The sequence below is a fragment of the Rissa tridactyla genome, chromosome 10, assembly GCF_028500815.1.
Source record: "Rissa tridactyla isolate bRisTri1 chromosome 10, bRisTri1.patW.cur.20221130, whole genome shotgun sequence".
Lineage (NCBI taxonomy): Eukaryota > Metazoa > Chordata > Aves > Charadriiformes > Laridae > Rissa > Rissa tridactyla.
In genome coordinates, this window is record NC_071475.1 from 19,173,565 (window position 1) to 19,195,205 (window position 21,641).

Genomic DNA, 21,641 nt, shown 5'->3' on the forward strand with positions numbered 1-21,641 from the left:
GTGAGTGTGAGAGAGGGCTGCATGGCAGTCTTCTAAGGATAGGATGGGAAAGCATCTGTGACACTGCTGAATGTGGAGTTTCACATGTCATCTTTCCCATCTATCCCAAACATCAAAGATCGTGAGGAGATGATGTTCTCTGTTTGTGTTTATGTAAACCTCTTAAACTCGGACATCTGAGCCACTCAGTGTGCTATGACTTTGTATTGTGTGCTGAACAACCGCTTTCTAACACAAGTCATCAGTGTTCCAGATATGATTTCTTCATCTCTGTTTCTTGAGGATGCCCTGACTCAGCAGACCAAAATGGTCATTTCTGTCTTTTAAAATTGATCTACTGACCTGCATTTGAGCAAGTTAAAATAGGGTTGACTTGGTAGGGGGAGGTATTGTTAATATCACTGCTAGTCACCAACTTCTCCTGTGCATAATACACCACCTACATCACCAAGGAACATCGCACTGTTTTATATTAAAAATGAATAACACTAATGTGTTCCATGTTCACTTGGTTTCATGCTGCGTAGGGGATTATCAGTAGACAACTGCATGTCATTACTCCCTACTGTATGTGCACAAGGGCATTAAATGCTCTTTGGTTGAGATTAGCGCTGTTAATATAGTATTAATATGAATCAAGGTTCTGTTTTATATTGCTTCTTATTACCCAAAGGTTCCTCACCACCTCTGAAGGATGGTATCTTTTAAAGCTCCCTAGTACATCAGGCTTTTTTCTAAAAGAGTTCACCAGAGTAGAGCTCCTTCAATTTCAACTACATAGCTTAAAACGACTCAGAGGAATGACTTCTAATGTGGTGACCCTACTGAGAAATCGGGCTGCATTGAGTTGTCTTAAGCTATCTGTTCAAGCCTTCAAATAATACTTAAACTTTAATTAAAAAATAAATTAACTTTAATCAAGATAATTTACACTTTCATACCATATTTAATTTAAATCTGCAGGTTATTAATCTAAATACCTTATACCTTTGCACTGTAGTCAACCTTTAGTTTCCTATGTGCAGTTTGTTATGTGATTATACATAAATCTTGGCCAATGTTTTGCATTTCAGCTTGCATCTACATAGAGTGATTGGTGCCCCTGCAACAAAACTCGTAGGGATTTTCTTCTTTTCTCTTTGCTTTTTAAAAATAGGTTAATTAAATTTATAAAGCATTTTCCTAAACAAATAAATAGAATCCTATGCAGATTCTGAGCTGTGTGTTAGTGTGTATTGGTCACTAATTACTGCCACTGAGACATCAGGCCGATGATCTGTTTTCCGGTTCAGTATGACTGATTACCATTAATGGTTTGTAGCTGTCTGCTTTTTTGTAAGGAATATTTCTAGGGAGCCCAAAAATCAGTATTCCTGGGACTTCTGACATCTTCCTCCATGCAAACGCATGTGGTTTTGTGCTTTCAGTCAGTTTATTCCACGCTTTTTAACGTTTTTCTTCTGTGTAATCAGGGCAGAAGTTGATTCCCTTCTCTTCCACCCCCACCTTTTTCTGCTATTCATTCTCTGGAAGGATTACATTTTAACTGCTAAATGTCAGTAAATGTCAATTTTTCCTTCCACCCCAAAACTTCCATTTTATTATTAAAAGTTATATGAGGGGAAAGTAATCTGTGAGACATCACTCTTCGCAATTTTTCCCTTTTTCTTCTCTCAGATTCATTTAGCATTCAATAAATAGAAACTGTACTTCTGAAGTATGATTAAATTTGCTGTTAATCTTTTTCCAAACTACCAAATTTGGAGTTTTCGGTATCTAAATTTTTCATTTAATAAGGCATACATTGAAGAAGAAAGAAGTAAAATTGCTTTAAAAATAAAACAAGTATTTGCATTTGAACTTTTTCTGAGGCCAGGTAGAAGCGTATTATCCCTCTACTCTGCTTTTTCTTTAGAGTTGGTATGCTCCCCAATTAATTTTAACAATTCCTAATTTATTTTACTAGTTATATAGAAATGTAGGCTCTAGTATATTATTTGCATGTCTCCTGTTTTCTGATCTTGTAAGCTAAAAATAAAATACATTGTTTTCCCCTTTTTACATGTTTGTATATATCTTTGTGTGAGAAGGGGAGAGCCAAAATTTATATTACTTAGAAAATGGGGAACAAATAAACATTAATTACTGGGAACTGTAGCCCACTAGAGGATTGTTAGTAACCATAAATATATAACAAAATCAAACTTGTAGGATGAGTAACTAAAACAAAAATGTTAGATTCCTTTCTGCCTTTTTTTTTCTGAAAAGTCTGTTGGAGTTTGGCTTGAATTAGGAATTCAGTTTTGGCCTTATATTTGTTTTCTCACTGGCTGTGAAAATAGAAGTCAGTAAGCATTGCCATTTTCAGCAAATGCTCAGGCTTCCATGCATAATATAAATCAAGGATATAGGAAAACTATATGGCATGCTACTTCTGCAGACCAACATAACTTCCAGGGTGGCGTCTCCCCTACCACCTCCCAAATGGCTTCTCTGGTGAGGCGACCCACGTACCAGGGTGGGAGCAGGTAAATTGATAAGGATGATATGGGATGGTGACCCCACAGATGATAAGGATGCACCCAACTCAAGCTCTTAGCGTGAGGGCTGTAACCTGAAATTGAATGCAGCTCCCAAAGACTGTAGTCTCCCATAACCTGAAGTTACAGCATCTCGTTCTGTGCTAGCAGTAAGGATTTATATAGTGTCTGTAGCCAGCTGATAGAAAACATGAGCCAACTGTTAGCACTGTGTTCCAGGAAGCTTGGCTGCTCCAAGAGCTGCTTCTACGCATTGTACATCAGCCTGCCTCCCCTTTCTTGCTGTTGAATTGGGGTCTCTCTGCTGGAGCAAGAGACATAAATGCTATAAAAAAAAATAGCATAGAATTGGCCAAATACTCTTAGACTTCTTTAACTTGATTGTGTTTACTTAAAATTCTGTTCTATTCTTAAAATGTAATTTGTTGTTAATTGACCCAAAAGTAAGGAAGCGTGAAGCAACTATCTTCTAACTTCACTCATTTTATTGTTAGTTTGAAATGGGAGAATAGAAGGCAGCAAATTACTTATCCATAGACTTTGTACGACAAAGAAATAAGGGATGCAAATGATCTAGTGTTGCCCGGTGGAACTGAGGAAAATAAAAACAACTAATAGGTATACTCAAATTGAAAGACATAATGGTCATTGCTGAGAGAGGAGAGCAATCAGATAAGTGAGTCTAAGAATTATTGATTTTAATTAAATTAAACCAGAATCAGAGGTAGAAAATTACGTATTTTAAAAGCAACGTAGTGGCACAATTTTGTGTAATATAACGGAGAAATAAATTGATTATTGAATTTAGCAGGCATTAATAAAGTTAGAAAATCTTTGGCTCTTTACTACACCCAATCTTCCTAGGAAAATGAGGCTGAATTGGAACAAAGCAAATGATGAAGTTACAGTAAAAGATGCCGAGGGTTGTGTTAAGTTGTTGCTTCCTCTGTTGTAAATGATTTTCAAGTAGAAGTAAAAGGTACAGAATAATAACAGAGTCAAGTAATCAATGCAGTGTTACAAAATCAAAACAAAGTGGAAGACACGTAGCTCTCCAGAAGACACGAGAAATAGTCAGAAGTAACATACTGAGAATGATGCAGACTGATACTTGAGTACAAGTTTATTCCTTTTGGGAATTAATAAGAGCACAGCAGCATATGAAAAGTTAACCTTCTGTGCAGCTGCATTTGGAAACACTCAGTTATATTTGGTTCGGGGATTCATCTGGTTTGCTACAATAGTGCTGGTGTTGGAACTACTTATTGTGTGGACGGAACTGCTATCTGCACCCTGCAAATTTCAGCATGGCGAAAGGTACCGCCTATCAGGAAGCACGGGGAAACATCAACTATCTGAATTGTTCCAGGAGTAGATCATTCTGGATAATGGTGTTTGCCAGGGTGAGCAATGATGAAAGCTGAATATACATGGTTTGAAGACAGCATCAGGAAAAGGCATCTTAGATAAAATACTGATTACTTTTCTGATGTAATTAGCTTCTCAGGCGGTATCAGAGCTAATTGTGGAAAGAAACAAAAATAACTGCCAGAGTCATTGTCCTTGCTCAGGCGAAGTATCTGTTAAGAGAGCAGTTTATCTTGGTGAAGACACCAAGACTGTAACTAATGTGATAAGTCTTGTATAAAAAGAAAAAAATAGATGTCAGGGAAAAAGATGATATTGTGAGGTCAGTGCTATGAGTGCTCTTACCAGGGAACTCTATTGTGTCCCTGGAAAGACGCAGAATTGGGCTGGGCAAAGCACTTGCCTGTAGGCAGAGCTCAGCTTAGCTTCTTGGTGGGATTGCTTGGGTCTACATGGGCTCTCTTATCTTAATATTCTGACAGACTTGAAGGATGGTATTTCCTGCGCTGAACAGAAATAGTTTTGCTAGAGTTGTTTTGACAGAAATTTTTCAACCATTTCCACTAATAAGACTAGAGGAAAAAATCGTTTTGCCTGCCTACATAAAATCCAAGTTAAGTATCTAGTGATTTGACTGTTACATGGATTTGAAGTTTATTGAGGGGTGAATTTTGTTCTAGGAGCATCTTGCCCTGTCACCCTTAAAATCATCCCCAGTTCAGCCAAATTCTAAATCTTTAATGGTTAGTAGAGGTGTGTTCAGTTTAACAGCTGACTCTCCCAAAGGTGTGTTTGCACTGCGTGTACCACCAGCTATAGCGGAGCAGGTATGGTCCAGGGATTGAATCCCTGCACTACTGAAATCTGCCCTGGCTCTGGACACAGGTACTGAGACACAATCTCTGCTCTGGCCTTTGACTCTCTGACTGTCCCCAGTATAGACTGTCCCCAGTTTTGGGTTGGGAAACTGAGCATTCAGATGTAGCGAATGTCAGAATCCCTGCTATGTATGTACTTTGAGTATCTTGCCCTCCATTTTCTACCACATTTCAGCCTTTATTAGATTGATAAATGACTGGTTTCAATACCTGGTTTCATTGTCGTTGTTCAGCATATGGACAAGGCTTCTTTACTTCATGTTATTCTAGACCTACTCTGAAAACAATTTTTTTTAATTTCCTCCTGGTTGTTTTTTGTGGTATTTTTGCTATAATGCCTGGATCACTATTAGTTTCACAACATTGCTTGAAGGTAAGTTTGTATTGTCCCTACTTCACATATGGGGAGCAGAGAAATAGGGTAGACTTCTAAGAGTAAAAGTATCCGTTGAATTTTGGGAGCTCCATTTGAAGTATCTGGGATAAGGGTGGCTTGTTTTTGGATTCCCTCCCCCCTCTTTAACTCAAGCCAAGCTTTTTAGACTCAAGCTCTGTTACAGCTGGGAGTGCCCAGGACTTTTGCAAATGAGACTGCAATTCAGGCTTGTAAGAAATTAGGTATAGGCAATTAGTGACTACCTCTTTGGCTCGGCTGACTTTCTGAGATACTGCCTAAGACATCAGAAAGGGAGAAGAGTAGAATCCAGATTGCTGAGAGTAGCATTCAGCTGTGGTAACCACAAGACCCTTCTTTCTTACATTATGCTTTCCAGTTTCTATGTAAAATGAACACGAGGTGAGAGAGGCTGCACATAGCAGTTCCTGTCGCTCTGCATCCTGACTTGCATCCCGATCAGGTTCAGGTTGTACTCTGCCTGTTGTAAGGATAAAGTTGAAGAAGGAGGAATAGTGTATAATAATACTGTGTTTAATAGGTACTTATAAGGGAAACAGCATTCAGGTTACTCACACACCTTAATCCTGTAATTCACTAATGTTAGAAGGTCTAAAAGGGCAATTTTAATCCTATTATGAAGTCCGTATTTTGTTTTTATTAATTATCACAGAGGCCTGTTGATAGTGAGGACAAGATAGACTAATGGTTCTTTATCTGCAACATTTTATTTATTGAGGGGGTATTAAATGCTTCAGAGAAAATGATTTAAACAACAAAATGATGAAATTTCTAAGTTATGCTGTATGCACAGAATTTATATTATCAGGATTTATTACAGCCTCTGTCATATCTGTGTTGGAGATTCCCAAACAATTTGTGCTGAAAGCACCCCATTGCAGTAAAACATGAGGGAAGTGACATCCAGAGACAGTTTTTGTTCCAAAAGAAGTCTGTGACCTAGAAAAGGATCTGAGATTCCTGAGTCCGGTCTCTTAAGGGCAAGAACATAACCTCTTAACCATGCCAAGCAGTTCATATAGGCAACAAGTGTATGTGAATTATTCTGAAAGAAAAATCCATGGTGTAATCTTACAGGCACTTTCCAGGGCCAGGAGCTGGAGAAAACTTGCACTCCATGCAACATGTAAAGACTGTATCAACCAATAGCTCTCAATAAACAATTCTCAGAAATTCAGCTGCTGGTAGGGTTATTTTTACATCTACTATCAATCACTTCCAATAAAGCGTCACTATTCTTCCTCTTTCACTGGAGCCTTTTCAGTGAAAACTGCAACTTGGGCCTTGCCTGCTTTACTGCTTTTACTGCTGATTTTTTTTTTTTTTGTTTTTGGTCAGGATTATGCAAAGAGGAGGATTCAGCTTTCATTTCTTTTTCTTCAGTTTGTTTTACAAAAGTTTCCTCATTTGCCTAGGCTGGATTAGAACTTCAGGTTTTTGAACTTCCATGCAGTTTCTTTTACAGGCACTTCTAGGTGTGTGTGTAGTGGTTACAACAAACGCTGCAACTGATTGGTCCTGGTGGGAAAATAAGCTATATAGGCTGCATTTTCCCTTTTAAATTTTAGTGGCATGGCTTTGATGGCTTAGCTATGTAAAAGAATGTTAGTGTATCTGAGAAATCCAAACAGTGCTTGGAGTTTTTAAACCCACAGCCCTACATGTTCTAAACAGTGAAAAGAGTCCACCTTAGAGACATGGGAGGCTCGACAGGGACTGGGACAGAGGGAAGGAAGACACAGGACACACATGTGTTGTCTGCTTTCTTTTATGTGTTAAACTGTTAGGACTACCACAGCAAGCTTCTGTGCTAGCTTTACCCAAATGATAAAAACTTGGAGACAGGATGTCTGAGCTAAAGGTACGATAAATAATGAACACAATCGGTTATTGACAATAAGGAAATCTATGGCAAGAGTATTTACAGGCTAACAGCATGGACATTGGCAAAGATAGAGGAATGTGACTATTGACTAGGTGTCCTGCATTTTGGGACAGGCAACAGCAAATGTTTTTTGGAAGGTTTACATAGTCAAAGGAAAGGATGTTATCAAATGTGGCCTAGATGAAATCTGGACTGAGGAGTACTATAGAGTATTTATAATCTGTAAATCTGTAATCTTTAAATTTGATAGTGTCTTTGCAGAATGGAACCTTTAAAGTTCATCTTTGAAGTGCCAGAGAGCACTGCTGGATCCTAGCATTTAAATATCTTTCTCTTTTTGTCTTTTGTCAGGTGTTTGTTGGGGTTTGTACCTTTTGCAAGGTATGTAAGACAAGTGGGTGGCTGTAGCTGAGAGACAACAAAGCTATTGCATGTATTGCAAAACAGCAGGGGCTTCATGGCCAAGGCTTGCAGGGTTGTCCAGGGGAACAGAGCTCAAAGGGGTGTAGCAAATGTTCCGAAGACATGGAGGCTGTGCAGCCTTAAAAATTGCAGTCAGGCCTTTTTCAGAGAGACCAAGAGGTGGGACTATGGGTTGTGGCTAAATGTCACAATTTCAAGTTTCCAGGCATGTCTCTAAAGGAGGAGGGTGGACTCTGTTGCTCACTTCATTTGATGCACGCTCTTGGATTCGTTTTTGTTTAGTTTAGCTTCCCTAAACAGTTGCTTTACTCAAATCTGCAGCTTTGTGCTTTATAACATTTCACCTGACTTGTAACTTGTGGGTGAGCATGGGTGTCCCTTTAGCTGTACTGGACCTATCAATGAGGTTGGTTGCCTTTTTTTTTGGTGCTATTGTGTTGTAGCCAGAACTGGGGTCACGAAAAAGTTGCCCTTAGTCATTTAAGTAAGCATTCAGACTTCAGTCGTGTCTGTAGCTAAGCCTTATTCCATCTTTCCCAAAAGACAAGAGAATATTTCCTTCTGATACAGAGGCTGAAACACGCTTTATTAGAAATTGCCTTGGTAAGCGTGTTGCGGAGTTATGAAAAGGCTTCACTTTCATATTCCAGCTCCCAAGCTCTCGTGGTCTTTCCACCTAGGGCTCACAGGGATAAATGGGTGAAATGGGCATAGGTATTTGTGTAACAGTCCTTTGGGAAATGAAGAATAATATTTTTCTAGTAGCGCTTGCTGTGTCAGCGTATGTTCTAGAAAACTAAATGCAGCTCTCGCATGGCATCCCTCAGAGACCCCGGGAGAGTCCTGGTGTGCTGCTCTCCAGTTCTGCCAGCATTCAGGAAACTTGTCTTACGTGTCGGGCTCTCTTCTGAATCCCCCTCACGCTGCCTGTAATAAGTGCATGTACCCCCAAGGAGGTTTTCTTGCTTAGTTTCACTTTTTCCTTTCTTTTGTGATAATTGTTTTTAGAAATACCTCCCTTAAAACTGAACAGGAAATGGTATTTTGACTGTAGGAAAACTTTATCAAATACAAAAATTTGCATTCACCACATTTAGAAACACCCAGGAACTTTTAAAACTCCTCATGAGAAATGAGAATAGTCATACCTAACCCAAAATAGACAGTGGTTCCCACTCAGCTGGGATCTGGGAAATTCAAGGCTATGTCTGTACTTTGCTAACTTGTGTTTCAGTAGTGGAAAGTGGGAGATATAGCACACTGTAGACAAGTGAAGAGTTCTCTGTGAGAGCTGTAAGGACTCGGGTAGTGAAGTGGAAGACCCTGACCTAATTCAGGCAGAGCAAAGATCTGGAAGTGTATTTCTGCACCCAGACTTAATAGGCAAATCAGCTATTGGTTATCTGATATGTAAATACAGGGTCTCTTGTGGTGGTTTTGAATGGCAGTTCTGTCCAGGATCTAAGAATACTTCTCTACCAATCTGTTGTATATTTTCACGTGGAAACTTTTACTTTTGACTAAAATAGTTTGGATCTTGCAGTTGGAGATACAGCTAGAGATGGATAATTATGAATTCTGGCAGAGCACCCCCCCCCATGTTCAAAATATCACAGCTTTTAGTTTAGAATAGTCAACTGCTAAGAAGAAACTGAGACTTCAGGAGCTTTAAGGTTTAATGCATTAAGGTTTGAAAAATGTCTTCAGATTCTGCAGTTGTTGGTATCATCATTTAGTATTAAGAAGTGTTTTGAAAGTGATTGCATTTGACCTGGTTGAGTTTGTGCTGCATAGTTGTATGATGAAAATGATATATCACTGTCTTGGTGTTCTTTCACTGGACCTTCAGGGATTCTCCTCCCTCACCCAAAACAGTGCATTTTTGGTGATAGGAGAGGGATTAACCCATGAAAGTTGAAATTACTAGCATCTGACAGGTCTTGGACAAAATCCTGCATATTAAGCAGGTATCATCCAGGTCTTGTGGAGTGCTGCATGATGTTCAAAATCTGCAAATTTCCCTTGCCCTCCCTGTCTCCACTTGGGGATCTGTCTTCCTGACTGATGGGAAGAGCATCATGGCTGAATGCCTTCTCCCCTTGCCACTGCCTGCTGTGAAGTGTTGAATCAGCTCCGTTGAGAGACCAGCAGCTGTGCAGCTCAGACAATCTGTTTCTCTGTTAACGTGGCTTTAGCACAGGTATGTTTTCCTGATTCCCTGATGTGTCACGTCTAGGAGAATGATACAGGATGGCACATGGCTTCTGTGAAATCATCACCTCAGAAGTCATTAACACTTTTGTGGGGCAGCGGTTTCCACGGTACTGATATTAGTTGGAATCAGGCAGGTGACTTTAGGCCAGGAAGATCTGAGTCCTTTTTCTCCGTTGCCCCAGCTTTCTCACTCCCTTTTCCCCTTCCTCCAGCCCAGACCTCTCTCTTACAGGCACACTGACTTGTGGAAATGAGCCAACGATGCAGTGTACCACAAGCAGATCCTGCTGCAGGGAGAGGGGGGGAAAGGACTGTGTCTGAAGAGAGGGAAATGGATGTATGTTTCAGCTTGGAAAGATGAAAAGGATTGAAATCCTGGAATGATTTTTGTCCAGCAGTGCTTTTGCTACATCTAATTTTTCTGACCCCTGTGCAGTCCTCAGCATGGTACCACTTTAGCCAAGACATCAAAACATTAGGCTTCCAAATATTCTTGGGATCTTCCTCCTCTTCCTTTTGCATGTGTAGTCATGAGGCAGCCAACACAATGCAGGAGTGGAGAGGAAATCTGTTCAGGAATATGAAGGAAATACTCTTGATTTTGGCCAAAACCCACCCTTCCATTTAAGCTGCTCTGTTCTACCTTTGTGGTGTCTGACTGTTTTCTGTCATCTGGTAGCAGGGAATGTGAAGCAGTTCTCTAACATCTGTCGAAAGAAATGGAACATGGACGTTGGGAAGGGAACTCTCTGCTCCCACCTCTCACTCCACAGCATAGCCTGGTATAGGGAAAATGTTTGGAGGGAGGCTAGGTAGCTAAAAGCTGAAATAAAGTGGGCAGCAAAATGGAAAGATGTTCCCTGCCCTCTGGAGCTTAGGGGCAATGTAGTCTGCTTGCCCAGAGTAGCTGGGAGCAGGGACTTGTCCAGGGCTCGCGGAAGGTCTCGGCTCCAGGGGTTGGGTGCTTGAGCAGGCAGGGTGGGAGTCTGGATGGGCTGGGCAAATAACTGAACAGGTTTGGATGAAGAGGAGGAGCTGTGGCTCAGGAGGGCTTTAGATTAGAAGGATGGAGCATTTATGTGGTATTTATGCAAGCTTCCTTAAAGGCAGCTTGCAGGGTGTTTCTTGAAGGTTTCTGCAAGGAACTGGGAAAGACTGTTAGGCTGTGTGTGAACTGGCAGCTCCCAGTTGTGTTCTAGGAAGCGTGTGTTTTCCAGTGTCCTGGATATTAAAGAGCACTTAATCAAGTAGTGAGTGCTGCAAGGCATTAGCTGCTCCAGGAGTGTGCTGTGGGGCTCGAGAGAAAAGTAATGGTTTTGATTGCTAGATTCTGATGCAGTTCTGGCGAAGCAGAGCTGTAACCCTGGGTGGCTAAGCTAGCGCACCAAGCAAAATGAATCAGTGAGAATTGCAACATAAATAACGGTTTTACTGCACTGTCGCTTGCTTATGTTGACTCCGTCTGTTGAATTCCCCCTTCCCCCAGTTTATTTCTTTTCTTTCCTTTTACTTGGCTTTAGAATATATATTCAGACAAAATAAGCACAAGAAGTCTTGGGAGAGCAATTTACTTTCCTCTTTCTCTTAATGGCTTCCTTTACATTTCTAGCCTCTGCTGAATGCTGCGTGGTTTTGTTTCCATTCACAGTCACACCATTCTCTGTCATATGTTTGCTGTACACGATAGGCAGTTCCAGGGATCTTCATACCTGATGGGCCTTTAAACCATCGATGACTGAGCTGTCTACTGATTTGTGACTTAGAAATAGGTATAGATCTGTGCTTGAAGATGCCAACAGCAGAGCTTGCACAAATGTCAGTCTGAAAACATATAGCAGGTGTCCTTGCTGAAGATTTTAGGGCTTTGTTTTATTTTTGAAGACAAGTCAAGTTCCCACAGGTGACAGCTTTCAGGAGTGAATGTTTGACATTACACTGGGCAGAGTCCCTCCAGTTATGTTCCCAAGAGCTGGGTGAAATCTCAGTGTCTCTTCTGTGGGGGACGTGAGGTACAGTTGCTGTCAGTGCCACTGATGTCTGTGATTTAGCAAGTCTCCCCTTAAGGTAATGCTTAAAAGAAGTAGATGAGCCCTGTGGAATGGGAGAAGGAAGATTTGAGAGTTCTTTGTTTACCTCTAGGTTCTTGTGTTTGGATGATTTAGGAATACTTGAGATAGTGCAGCAGAAGAGAGAGACACTGCTTGGCCTGGTAGATTATGTGACAGAAAGCACAAATATGAGTGTAGAGAAATGAAATATGAAAGAAGAAGAAGAACAGCAATACATCAGAAAGAACTGGCCTGGGGTGGCATATTGCCAAGCTTTGTATGCATGGATGATAATCTTAAATTCATGCGGAAGGGAAGGGAAGCCAGGTAAAAGAGAGTTTAGGTGTGCAGGCAGTGGTACGAGAGGATGGTATCTTCATTCTGAATTGCCAAATGGTGGGGCCATAGAGGACAACATGGCTGCAGCTGTGGTGGGAAGCTCACAAAGTGGTGCTGGGGTGCAGAGCAGAGTGAAAAGGCAGGTGCATGCAAAATGCCTACAGCACAAATCCAGCACGCACCCTGAAGAGCCTCTGTGTATTGGGGGGAAGGATGTCAAAGCCCTCCTGGGAGTTCTTGAGTGATTTAATCTACATGACTGTATAGTCAAACATGCAGGGAATACAGAGAAAGGCTGGGAGGCAGCACGGGTTCCTCTTGGAGCTACTGTTATCTGTGGTTAATGAGATTAAACATGTTGCTAATTTTTGCTTCTGCCTTGTTCAGTATTATCACTTCTATGTTAATTTTGATACCACTTATTAGTATGAAGACTAGGAAGGGGAACATTGGACTTGGATCTTCTCAGTACTTCTTTTTTCTGGTCTGTGCCTTCTGTAACATCCTGCTCCAACAAAGGTGTGCCATGCTTTGCTAATCTTGGTATCGTTGTCCAGATGTTCCACACAGCTGTACAGATGGGTTTCACGGCGGTTAGCACCTAAATGGGCATTAAGCACTCTGAACAACATCTGTTATGTTTGCTCTTTCCCCTTCTTCCTGTGGAAAATGTCTGTAGAGTGCAATGGCTATTACTACTAGAGTAATTAGGGGGGGGTTTGTGGTTTTTTGTTTTTTTTTTTTTAAAAAAAACAGAAGTGTAAGACTATGTATATAACAAAAATGTCATATTATTGGGAGGGGCGTTGTTCGGGGTGATTAAAATGGAACTTAGCAACTGTGGCTGTCAATATTGGGAAGCGTGTGAGAGGGTCACATCCTGGCAGACACACATTCCATCCCATTTCATGACCGTGGAAAGTGCTAGTATGTTTTTTGGAGGTATTGCTGAATCACAGTCACTCTACAGGAGAAAGGCAAAGGTAAAGAAATACAACTGGCACTTGAAAAAAAAACAAATGGGAGAGGTTTTTTTTGATGGCTGTAGTTCTTGTGGAAATCTGCGTCTCAGTCTCAGATTGACCTCCAAGACAGCTCTGTCTCCAGCACAGGCAAGATGTATCCTATTGTGTGAAATTTCACTATGGCAAGGCAGCAAAACTGTTGGCCATAGTGTATGTCTCAAAGCTTTAAGTGATCTTCTGTATGCTTCGATTGAAGGTGTTAGACACCTAGAAGATCAAGATTATGGTCTTGAATTTGTTTTAGTGTTCTATGAGTAGCTTAAAATCAAAGCAGAGGGAAGGTTTGATGGGCTCATGATCTGAGGAGGTGCCATGGCATTTTGTACTGCTGGCATTTTCTTAAACAGCAAAGTTCACAAGCAAGCTCTATTACTTTTGAGCAGCCAAGGATTGAGATATATGAATTACTGAAGCCAAGTCACCTGAATCCTTGTTATCAGAATTTATGAACTCATAGCTGTCAGGAGTGATGTTTTTGTTGAGGGGTTTTTTTCCTCTTTTTTTTCTTTTCAAAGGCAAACCTCATATCAGGCACTAGATTGAAACCATAAATCAAAAAGTATCATAATTTTCAGCTGGGATTTTAGATTTCCTTTTCCTCAACTCAGAAATTTAAGAAGAGTAGAAACAGATTATTATAATCACAATCCCACTTCATTGAAGGTATTTATGCCATATCAGGTTTTGGATAATTTGGCTTTATGCTGGTTAACCTGAGTAGGTTATAGGCAGAGCAATGTTGGCACATCAGGCTGAACTTCGTGTGTTTTAGGGCCACAGCTGCCAGGTGTCCTGTGCTGTGTGCATGCAGGCACTACAGTGAAAATCCTGCTCCAAGGAAGGAGACGATGGTTTTGGTGGCAAAGAGCATCTCAGTACAGAGCAAAGCCATATTGAAGTCCAGACATTGAAAGAGAGTGAACACAAATCCTGTGACTTGCCTATTTGTCCTGCGTTTCTGCCTATCCCCAGAGAAAAAAGAGGTTTTAAAATGAAGGTAGGAAAGACCTCTAGAGCACTTCCCGCTTTTCTTTCATCTCAGACGGTCATAATATGCATATTAAAGAAGGAAGGAAAGAAAGGATGTTCTGTGGTGTGTGGGGGTTTCAGAAAGGGCTTTGCAGCACGTCTCCGCAGATGCTGAGTATTGACTGCAGGTATTGAATGCAGTTGTCAGTACTGGCTAAACAGCAGCATTCTGTGGTAGTAGTTGTCGTAAGGGGAAGGCAGAGAGAGGAGCTGATCTGTAGGCTTTCTTGTATAAACAAGCATTCGAGGATGTTCTTGTCTGGTAACAGCATGTTAGTAGCTGTTGGTGATTTATTTTTCTTTTAAAATACAGTTGCAATATTTTGAATAAAATAGAAGCCGCGTGTATCTGGTTTGTAGCCTGTCACAACTGAGTATAACTGGAATCTTAAGGTGCCACTAAGAATTATTTTTCCATCCACACAGCAGAGGAAGCGCAGTATTAAAATGCAAAGTAATCTTATGGTTGTAACAAAACGCATAGCATGCTTTTTATTTAAATCTATACATACCCCATAGTATTGAATGTACAGTCACATACTTTGGGCACTGCAGTTCAAGTAGATTCATGTACTATTATCAGATTATTTATCAGAACAGGAAAATGGGCATTTTTTTGCTCATTTTTGTGCTTGCCTTTTATGCTAACCTCGCGTGTGCAAGGGGATAAATTTGAAATGTATACTGGCCCAGTGCTTTGCTATTTCAGCTGTATTTGCTATATCTCCACTAACATTTATGAACAAAGACAGTTGACCTTTGCAGAGTGAATGGCTAGATGCATGTGTAATTAGAGAACTAATAGTGGTATGTCTCATTTATTTACCTCAGGTTGTAGAGTCATATTGAGTACCTGGTGGTGATTTGAATACTGCTACAATAAATAAAATTCAGAACCACACCAAAGTTATTTTTGAGAGACCTAGTTGATTCACTGCAGGAGAGAGGCTTGGAGAAAAATAATATTTATGGTGTGTGCTCTCGGGATGGAGAAGTAGGAGTGCTCGGAGAGCTAAATTCAGTGGATTTGCTCTATGTCCAGTGTGCAAACTCTTACAAAAGAGCACATCTCTCTGTTAACTGTTCTTTTTATCTTTGTCCATTCTACTCTTTCTCCTGTTTTCCCCTTAAAATGTGTGCTTAAGAAATGTGAAGCCTGGTGTGTCAGCAGGGAATTGGTTTCAGAGTGCGACTCTGACACCACATGCAAGCAGTCCTCTCTGAGTCCTCTTCTTTCTCGCTTATGCTGGCAAGATACCAAAGATCTGTTGTAGCTTTTGCCATTTCAAAAGATAAGCCGAGTAGAGATTGGAAGACTGGAAGAAAAAGCTTGATAGAGAGGGGCCTCCCAGTGCGACTAGTAAAACCTTGATACTCAGTAGATTGAGTTGATAGGATTAGATACCACAGGCAGGAGTGCTGCAAAACCCTGCTACTTGACTGTGCTCTATTATTAACTTGCGGAAGCCCACCTCTGGGACTGGCTGTCTACCTGAGCACTGATGGAGATGCCAGTTAATGTCAACTGTGGTAGCAGCTTGGACAGCTCTGCAGGAACTGCGATGACAGTTTGTTTCAATGAAGCCTCCAAGCAGATTTAATTTCTAATAGCCTAAGCTGGATTTGAAATAAAAGCAGAAAAGTGAAAGATTTAGTGATGACCCACCTGTGCCTACCCTGGTTTTATCCCTTGCCTCTAAACTGATGCCTCAGTACTGAACAATTTGATCAGAAATGTATTGTATTTTTTATTTTAAGAAAAAATTCAATGCTTTCTTTGTGATTTACATGTGTGGATTTCCCTGCTTGCTGGGCTGCCATTGCAAAAAGACACGTTTCTTGCTGCAGCTTGACTGACTGGCAGTGCTGATGCATGAAGAGGAAAACCTTGATAATTTCAATTCCTTTAGCGTTCTAACACAAACCATGTCTTTATCCCTTATGAAGAGCTCTCAAAACAGATAAAGATTGTTAACACCGAATTAATAGATGTAGTGCAAATAATCAGTATGTAATAAAAGACAAAATGTCCAAAACCATAGTGATAGCTCTTTTTTCTTTTTTTTCTCTTGTTTTTGTAGCGTAGGGGAGGGAGGAGATGAAAGAAACATTATCCAAGACTCCTTTTGCCATCAACCCCTCTTGAATAAAGAACAACTGGAAGAGCTGCTCCGCATCAGCATGATTTTAGATTCCAAGGCTTATTTGTAGGATTCAGCATTTTTGTAATAGCTATGTGCAAAGAGGAAAGAAAGCAAAGGAAGTTAGACATTACCCACTTATGCCTGGGCAGAGACATTTTTATCCCAGTTAGAAAAATAAATTAAAGCTATATTTAAGTGCCTACATATCAGCACAACATGTTGAGGTCCCCTAGGACTGAAAGTTTTTTCTGGTCTCATTTCTGTTTTAATAATGGGAAGCCTTCCTGTGAGGAAAATAGCATAGAGATTATAAAACTGATTGTCTATTGCAGGAGAGTTCAGATTCTGGAATTGGTGCAAGTAAGTAAAGGATGCTTGCAGTGTCAGATGCTGCCTTAACATGGCACGTGCAGTAGATGAGAACTGAGCCTGTAACAGGTCTAATCCAAGCACCACAACTGTTTGCAGCTAGGAGGAATTGCTGCAGTTCAAAATAAATAAAAAAGCATATATGTAGGTATTAATCTGCTATGTAGGGAACAGATAGCAGATATAATAGTAATCTGTGTAATTTGCTAGGGCATATTAGAGGGAAAGTCACAAAGAAGTCATTGCTTCCTGTCCTCAGCCTGTTTCATACGTGTGCCCATGGATATCTTCTCTCCTTGTTGTTACAATTTCAGAGTCCAGAAAATCACTTGCTGCTCCCTGGAGTCCTTAGAAGGCTATTTCCTGTATAGATCAGACCATTAAGGTATGAGGGTTCCTGCTATCCTTCCTTGCTTACACTACACTGAATCAATGGAAAAGCAATTATAAGATACTGTGTCACTTTTTAGTCTGCCCTTTTTTTTTTTTTTTTCCCTCTATCAAGAAATTCTGCAGAGGGAGACATTTCACAGAGCTGGCCTTCCAAGCTGCAGTTTAGCATTTGTTTTGTTTTGTAGGTGTTTGCTAACTTGCATTAGGCCATTACCCCAGAATTTAGGGTTCAGGCCTCCCTCCACTGCGAGGCCCTGAATTTGCTGTGGGCATCCTGGAGTGTCTGCTGACATCTGCCCTGTTGTTCCTACAAAACAGGCAGAGCACACCCCATGGCACAGCTCTCTTCCCTCTCCAGCTTTTAAAGATATCATGGAGAGTTGTGTGAATCAGTAGGGGTTAGGGCTCTAGAGCCCTTGTTCTTTCTTGCCTTCCATCACCTCTGTTTTTTGTGATCTCCCTGTGAATATCTGTTAATGCTTCTTCATCTGCTTCTTTTAGGCAGTGATTCAGTAATGCTGAGCTCCAGCAAAAATACGGTTTTCTACTGTGCAGCTCCTGTTCCAAACTGTGTTTCCTGACCGCACACATGGGCATGCCCTCGCTGCTATGCAAAGGCTGCTGTGCAGCGTGCATTGGATCGCTGTCTTCAAGAAAAACTGGGAGGTGGGGCATGTTTCTTGGGTTTGTCTTGTTTTGAAGTTAGGTCGGTTCACGATCCTGCCCACAGCCCATCATGACAAGCTGTGACTCAGCTGAACTGTGTGGGAACTCTAAGGGGATGACTGTGGGCTCCTTGAGCTGATCCTGTTTGACAAAGCTGCTCCTTCCTCAAACCAGCATGAACCAGCCATGCTGGAAAACTTATCTGAAATTCTGGGTTTGTTCACAACTACGTCTGCACTTTCATAGGATGTCAGGGGAACCTGGTCATAGTCTTACCAAAGCTATTGCTGCAATAGAAGCACAGTCTCTTTTCAGGCTCAGGAAGATGGCAGAATATCCATTTATGTTTTTTTTGCAAGTTTGTTAAATTTAACCATAGGGCTAGAATTTCAGTCTATGTTTCTAAATCATCAGCTAAATTTTGTAGAAATTGGTGCTTTCAGCGCTGCCTGGCTTTCATTTTACAGGTGTCTGCATCTCTAAGATGTCTTAAAAGGTATAGTTATGGCTGCCAGTTTTAGATGTAAGGAAAAGATTTGATTTATTTTTAAGGCTCAGAAGGAGAAATCCAAAGGTTAACAGTTGGTTGATATATCAGATGTTGCTTGGTATGTATAATCTGCTCTTTATTTTTGCATTTTCTTTTCTCTGCTTCTCCAGGTGTCATCTTGACATGAGTACATTCAAGCTTGGCACTAAGGAGTATATGTAACTTGCTTGTAGGGGTGGAGAAAAGAAACTGCAGCATCCTTGTGTGTATCAAAATGCCTTGTAAAAGCTGTTTAGAGAGTGAGAATTCAATTCTGTGAAACTGTTTTCATAAGCACTTGGTACAAACATGAAAAACAACATCTCTGCATACTGTGCAAGTGCAGGACACACAGATTATAGTGCAGTTAACATTAGTAAAGAGACTAGTTATGTCCAATTAGTAGCACAGATAGGTGAGAAGGTTTTTGAAGCGTCCTGCTCAGAAGTGGCATTAATTCAGTAATATCCAAGCAGTAAACTCTGTAATGCTTTTCTAAACGGCCTGATTAGTCCTGAGGGTGTTTGGTCTTTGTTGCACATGTAATTTAACGGACTTTTAAAGAGACCTCTAGGCAACAGCCCAAACTCAGAAGGGCATAGGGGAAAATGCTGACAGACAGTCCTACTGAGCTAGAACACAGCGGCTGTGAAGGAAAAGCCGCTGAATGGGCTGATGGCTGAAAGAAGTAAAGCAACTGCACTTGGACTCGCTAATGGGCTTTTTGTCCAAATTGGAGCCATCTCTTTCTTTAGGAAGTTATTTGTGTTGGAAATCAGGCCATAGCCAGGCTGGAGCAGGAAGGAAGAGGCGGATAGTTAGTGATCTCAAAAGGGTATGCTCTGGGTGCAGAATGACAGCTGTGGAAGAAGTAGGTTGGCTGCGAGGGCATTGAACTCGGTAAGAAAGCTTCTTCAGCTCCTTGCACCGCTGAAAATCTGGTGTCATGCTGGAGCCTTTGGAGCAGAGTTGAGGGAGCCTGGAGGGTGGTCACGGTGGTGAGTCTCGCTGCCCATTCAGCTAAGCAGCCAGCAGCCCTCCTGAGGCTGCTCGTCCCCTCCTGCAACCTCTCTGTGCTTCACAAAAATACAGAAATGTGCACTTGGCAGAAGAGTACTTGTCACCCTTTTACTGTTCCTAGACTGGAAAAGAAGAGAAGTCTCTTAACCTTCTGTCCAGTGGTTCCTGAGTGCTTTCCCACCATTTCTTGAAGAGTTACAGGCCTTTCCTGCCATGTTACAGTGTCTGCTTTACTGAAAGGGATGTTCAAGCAGGAAAGAAATGTAAGCTTTTTTTCCAGTGACGCAAATTGTCTGTATTGGACTCAATAAAGAAACCAGAATTTGCGACTTCCTTCCTGTGACCTTTAAATCATGTGTTTCCCTATATTGAGAGGTGCTTGTGACACCATTTGTGCCTTAGCTTGGCAATTGAATGGAAAAGCAATCTCATTTTCCTGGGCTGATTCATAGGTCCCAGATGACAGGTTACATGTTAATACTTGTTTTCAGCAATTATCATGCGGTTGTGTTTTGGCTGGGACCTGATAGCAAACACCAGTGAGAAGAGCTTCAGGCTAAGGCCTGATAGTGCAACAATGATACTTCTTGTTTGCCTGTTTGAAAACAGTTCCCGCAACAGTTGTTGTAGTCCTTTTTCAAGGCAAATAGGTCAGAGGTGATTGCTCTTTGCTTGTTTTTACTCTGTCTCAATGCATTTGACAATGCTTTATATAGGATCAGTTTTGTGCTGCTTCATCATTACAATGATTATTACTATAGGGCATAAAGTATCAAACTTAGATCACAGCCATACTGTGTAGGAACTGTATAAATGTGCAGTAAAGAGAGAGTCTCTCACAAAGTGTTAATGGTATCTAGAGAGACAAGGCAGAGAAAAAAAGGCATGATTCAGCAATGTGCCCCTCTTGCACAAAAACTCAGCTGCAGAGTCTGATACAGAGCAGTTCTTCAAGTGGGAAGGGGCACATTTCTTGTGTATGAGGTTGCAGGATCGGGAAAGATGAGCTCTTACCTCCCTTCTAGAGATTAGTGCCTTTAAAATATACTGGCCTTGCATGTGACAGAGAAAGAAGTTCAAGCATCTAGATAGTCAAAGGTCCCTTTCTGACCCTGGTGGAGTCAGAAATTTGTGTAGTATTTAAGTAGCACGTTCAGATTCAGTGTGAAAATCCTTATTCTTTTAAATCTTACTGAACTTTAAGGATTTGCATTGCACCTAAAAGTCGCTTCTTCCAGGAGCAGGGCAGGTAGGAAGGTCCTTAGCAGAGGGATTCTCCTCTGTGTGCAAGTACTGCAAACTAGTAGGAAAACAATTGCTGTTTCCCATCCAGCAGTGGATGAGATAAGTCTGTCTCCATCTCAGATTCCAAATCTCTCCTCACTGGTGCTCGAGGTCCTTCCAGTTCCAAGGGACCAGTTGTTTCTATATTCCTCAGTCTAGGAAGTTGGACAGCCCAGAGACGGTGAAAGTCTTGTGATGCATTGACATCCTTTGGCTGGAGAAAGTGCTAAGAGTAGCCTTTGCCACCATCTTTGAGCTGAAATGCATGTAGGTGCCAATTTAAAGCAGAATTATGCTGGCTCACTGACATTGCTCTCTCCTATTTCTTTACAGCTCCTGTATGACAACCCAAAAGCCCGTCAGGAAGTAGAATATCATTGGCGAGCGTCAGGGTGTCCCCACATTGTCCATGTCCTGGATGTTTATGAGAATATACATCATGGAAAGAGATGCCTCCTCATTGTCATGGAATGGTATGGACCAGCAGCAGCCCCCCACCAAACATTGCTCTTTGAGGGGGTGGAGGGAGTGGGAGAATATGTTGGCTTAGGTGAGAGTTAGATGAGCCTTCTCAGTGCCGCGATTTTGGTTTGCACAGCAAACCTTTTATTGTCTTTGTGGAACTGATATGGAAATGTATAGCTGCTCCAGCCATCTTGTATGATGGAAGAATGACGATCCTTAACCAGAAAATAAATTTTCCTTGTACTCCATGACAATCGCCCTCATTAAAGCATTGACTAATTAATACAGTCTTGAAAGATATATCTCTACAAATATGATGCACTTTGATTGTGATTGGTTTCCAACTTCAGATGTGAATCCTGTGATCTGACATGATCCTTTTTGCTACCACTTTGACTCTAGCTTTTCCTATTCTTCTTTGATCTGTAATACCACAGTTATTGTTGTCTTCACTAGGGACAAATTAATAATCCTTTTCAGTGTCTTTGCTTCCTTCTTTCTTTTTTCTTCATCTGCAACCCTTACATAAAAAAAGATTACTGTCAGCCTCCCAGTGCCAGCGTATCTGACTTCCCAGCTATGTGTGTCATGTTTCTTGTGACAGGAC

At 41.1% G+C, this 21,641-nt stretch overlaps 2 protein-coding genes across 3 annotated transcripts in view; both read left to right on the forward strand.

Annotated features, from left to right (window-relative positions):
- The window catches only part of HEMK1 (HemK methyltransferase family member 1), a 151,189-nt gene extending 130,172 nt beyond the window's left edge, over positions 1 to 21,017 (forward strand). The window contains exons 12-13 of one of the 2 annotated variants that reach the window (XM_054215793.1): positions 16,992 to 17,062; positions 17,572 to 17,649. The gene's annotated coding sequence lies outside the window, so the exon portion shown is untranslated. Of the gene's footprint in view, positions 1 to 16,991; positions 17,063 to 17,571; positions 17,650 to 20,902 lie in introns of those variants that run through there. The other variant, XM_054215789.1, reaches the window with a different exon arrangement.
- Positions 1 to 21,641, forward strand: part of MAPKAPK3 (MAPK activated protein kinase 3) — a 49,279-nt gene that overhangs the window by 12,182 nt on the left and 15,456 nt on the right. Inside the window, exon 3 of the mRNA XM_054215787.1 lies at positions 20,903 to 21,042. Coding sequence (XP_054071762.1) covers positions 20,903 to 21,042 — 140 coding nt within the window. The remainder of the gene's footprint in view (positions 1 to 20,902; positions 21,043 to 21,641) is intronic.